This window comes from Grus americana, chromosome 22 (assembly GCF_028858705.1).
Source record: "Grus americana isolate bGruAme1 chromosome 22, bGruAme1.mat, whole genome shotgun sequence".
In the NCBI taxonomy this organism is placed as follows: domain Eukaryota; kingdom Metazoa; phylum Chordata; class Aves; order Gruiformes; family Gruidae; genus Grus; species Grus americana.
The window spans coordinates 5,674,379-5,678,596 of record NC_072873.1 but is presented as its reverse complement, the minus strand read 5'-3'; the positions used below and the strand labels follow the sequence as shown (position 1 = coordinate 5,678,596).

At 36.1% G+C, this 4,218-nt stretch overlaps 1 protein-coding gene across 1 annotated transcript; it reads right to left on the bottom strand.

The window, feature by feature from the left end:
* Nucleotides 1-295: 295 nt before the first annotated feature.
* LOC129195210 (olfactory receptor 6A2-like) lies at nucleotides 296-1,240 on the bottom strand. The gene has a single exon (XM_054801047.1). It carries the CDS (start codon nucleotides 1,238-1,240, stop codon nucleotides 296-298), a length of 945 nt encoding a protein of 314 aa, XP_054657022.1.
* Between the last annotated feature and the right edge of the window lie 2,978 nt (nucleotides 1,241-4,218).

Here is a 4,218-nt window from a genome sequence, read left to right as displayed (position 1 = left end):
GACTGCTAAAGCAATGTTAAGAGCATCTCCCCGGCCCTTAAAACAACATTTAACTTTGTCTTTCCTTGAAATAAGTCACTGCTGGAGCTCAAAATGACAGAAGATCATGCATAAGACTGTTTCACTCATATCAATCAATTCCCTGTAAATCCCCAATTTCAAGAAAAAAATATTGGGACCATCTTGCTTCAGCTTCTGAAGGACAAACCAGAGCTTTTCATGAAGTCATTTAATCATAAAATTCAATTATTTCTATATGGGGTTTTTTACCTATACAAACTCTTCCTTTCTGTCATTAAATCTGCAAGGAAACTCTTTTTCTGAACAAGATCTTTTGGAGAGCATCCTTGATTTCCTGGTTCCTCAGGCAGTAAATGATAGGATTAAAGAGAGGAACAACAACAGCATAGAGAGCAGACACAATTTTGTTCGTGTCATTAACTGGAAGTGTTTTGGGCCTCACGTAGATGAAAATGCTTGTCGCATAGAAGACAATGACCACTATAAGGTGGGAGGCACAGGTGGAGAAGGCTTTTTGGCAACCTTGTACAGATGAAATATGAAGGACAGTGAAGATAATATAGGTATAGGATAGGATTACTATGGAGAGAGGCATCAGGAGAATAAATAAGGCAGCCACAAAATCCATAAGAGCAGCTCTTTCCATATCTGTGCAGGCCAAGTTCAAGAGAGGAGAAACATCACAGAAGAAATGGTTGATTATATTTGGTCCACAGTATGTTAGCTGAGAGATAAAAAATACTTTGCATCCAGAGATTAAGAAACCAGTTAACCAAGATCCCATAGTAAGGTAGACACAGACAGCGTGCCTCATGATAGTAGAGTAATGGAAAGGCTTGCAAATGGCAACATAGCGATCATAGGCCATGACAGCCAGGAGGAGGCACTCAGTGTTGCCCAGGCTGAGGAAGAAGTACAGCTGTGTCATGCATCCCATGAAGGAGATTTGCTTTGTCACTGACACAAAGCTCAGCATTGTCTTGGGGAGTGTGACTGTCACATACCAAATCTCCACAAAGGACAAATTAGTCAGAAAGAAATACATTGGGGAGTGGAGGTTATAGTTTGTCCAGACAATCAGGATAATGATGATATTTTCTGCTAAAACTAAGAGATATGCAATGAGAAATGTTGCAAAGAAGAGAATCTGCCAGCGAGGAGCAATGGGAAATCCAAGGAGAATAAATTCTTTGACCATGCTGTGATTGCTCATCTCCATGTCTCCTGTCTACCTCTGTAAAGACAATAACATCAATGATTTATTATTATTATTAGTGATTATAATACATTAGAATACCTTTCTCTCTCTCTGTCTGCCTCTCTTGCTTTACAGTTGTTTCACATTTCTTTCACACTGCAGTCAAATTAATATTAGTGTAGATACTGCTGTAAATACTAGCTTTATTAATTATTAATGTTTTCTAAGACGTGATATTTAGAACAAAATAACAATAATTCTGAATTCTCTCAGTAACATAACATCTAACTTCTCCTTGACTTTCTAGAGGGAATTAGCTCTTATGTCTAGTAATTTTCTAAATTGTACAATGAATTCATTTGTAAATTTGTGAACAGTTACCAGAAAATCAGTCACCATAGATACTTCCTAAAATAACAAAATATTATCAGCACCAATTGCAGTATTTACATGATCATCAACAATGCATTATTATTTTGTAAAGTTGAAACTTTAATAAAGGTCAAGATTCAAGCTATAACTTTAACATACATAAAATAATAAGCATAAACAAAGCTTTTCTGCTCCATAGCCCATGTGTCCAGAAATTGTGCTTAATCCAAAATACAATTTGAAAACTTCCAACATTGTCTCACATTTTCAAAGATGTCTGAGAAATTTGCCAATGTGTTCCCATTTTGTATAATATATTCCAGTTTTTGTGTAAGCAGAGTTCAAGCCTGAATAACCGATGAGTGTTGGAGTCCTCTTTCCTATGATAAGTGCAAGATTCAGTTGGATACGTAGTACCACTTAAGAAACCCCCGGATATCTGAGCTGTCCAAATGGGTATGAAGGATATGACACAAGATTTACAGTAGCCCTGTGCACTTCTGGAATAGCAGCTGGAAGCCAGGTGGGATAGCTAAGAGCATCTGAAAGTCTTGTTTCAGGCAATTGAATCATGTGTTGAGGGACTGACTCATTTGCCCATAAACAGTTGCCTACTACTAGGTGAGATGCCTTGTGGTACTGGAATTACAAATAATTTCAGGTAGACATAACACAGGATCTATAGGGGACCTCTGCATTTCTGAAATGACAACTGGAGGCTGGGTAAGATATTTCTGGGCATCTCAAAAGTAGACAACTTATTCAAGTCCATTTTGTTACATTAAATTAGTTTCTTGACTTTCTTGTGAATACTGATGTAATTCTGTTCACTAATAGCGGAAGTTCAGAGACTTACAGACTGATTCAGTTGTCCAAATACAGTTATTTACTGTTATTTGAGATAGCCTAGGCTATCCTATGTATGCCTCATCAGTTTGCACATGGCCTTCTGAAACAATATTTGGAGGATGTCATCTAGAATATCTCAAGGGGTACTACACTTTGACACCTACACTTAGGCAATTGAATCTTAACTCCTATCTCATACTTCTACATGTAGACAGAAAAACTAAGAACCTCAATCTGACAGCTGAATCACATCACTGCTGTCTAATCAATGGGGAAAAAGAGGCACCAGCAAAGTGAAATTCAGATGACATATTATGTATCTGGATGAGCAACACTGAGGTTCTTTCGTGTTTTTCTCTGTTAACTATAGGAAAGTCAGGGTTGGACTTCCCAAACTTTGATGTTTAATTTCCAAAGGCTTTGAAGCACAAATTTTTTTGTTAATAAAATAAAATCATATGAATAATATAAAATAAATAAATATATATAAAACAACCATGAATAATTTCTTGAAAAATATTTCAGAACTTCCTATTCTTGTAGTCTGATTAATTAACAATGACTTTAGTCCTTGAGTGTCTAACCACAGAGGCCTGCAATAATGTGTTTTGTAACTGTAGGTACTTTTCCTCAAAGTTATTTGAAAGAATCATTATATTTCGGAAGGGAAGGGAAGGGAAGGGAAGGGAAGGGAAGGGAAGGGACGGGACTAACAAAAAGTATCTTCATTTGAAAGATAATTTTTTTTTCTTTGCACAAAAATTCACAGATGTTCCGTGAGAAATAAGATTTACTGTGTGGCTTCTTACTAAATACATTTAATTCAAAACCTATCTTTTCTGTCATAATTTTTTTACTAGGTTCAATAGCCAATATACTACCCAGCAGACTTAAAAAAAGTGTTATTAATATTTATGATGAGAAATACTAGATTAGTAAATACTTCTATTTCACTTACAAATTTGAGTCCTTGTACCAACGTTGAATGGACTGTTTGAAGTTCAGAGACTGTGACACAATATCTGTTTATTATTTCTTCACTTTCCTCAGGATTTCATGTGTGCATTTGGGTTGTCCTTTCAAAGGGACCAATCAAAGAAACAAATTATTTCTTCTCTCTTCCCTAGCTTGGCAATAGTATTTGTCCTTGAGTTTAAAAAAAATACCTCAGCCCTGAAAACACATCTGTTCATCTTCCAGTAGCCAGAAATAGATTAAGCAAGCAAGCAAGCAGCATTCCTGATTTTAATGATTTTTTTTTCAAAGGTTGTGACTAAAACTGTTGATGAAATAGCTGAACAAGGTGTACAGCTGCTCATTAAACAGATCATTTCAAAGGCTTCTCTTCTAATCAATGTGAGGCATATAACAAAAACATCAATCTTACTCAGCAGAGCAAGAGAGCAAGAGGGATTTGTGGCTTCACACTGCATTGGTAGGATTTGTCTTTCCTGACACTGCAGGTGTGACAAGGAAAATACTAATTATCCCACATTTAAAGACCTGTAAAGAAGTTCTACCTGCATAAGCTAATTGTCTTAATTTAAACAGTGGAGAGAAATAAGCATTGGGTGGGATTTATCTTATCCCAAAGAAAACAATTAAGACACAAATTACTTGAACTGTGCTCTAGAAAGGATTGATCCATTACAAGACAATCTTGTACATTAGCTCAAGTGTAGATAATTATTAGGTACTGTTAGTGCTGGAAGAGATGAATCCCAACCCTGACTACAGATTTTCCTAAATTCAGAAGCTTAGCTGAGCTACCTAGTTAA

Coding starts and splice junctions, on each gene's coding strand:
- LOC129195210 (XM_054801047.1), bottom strand. CDS start 1,240: ATGGAGATGAGCAATCACAGCATGGTCAAAGAATTTATTCTCCTTGGA.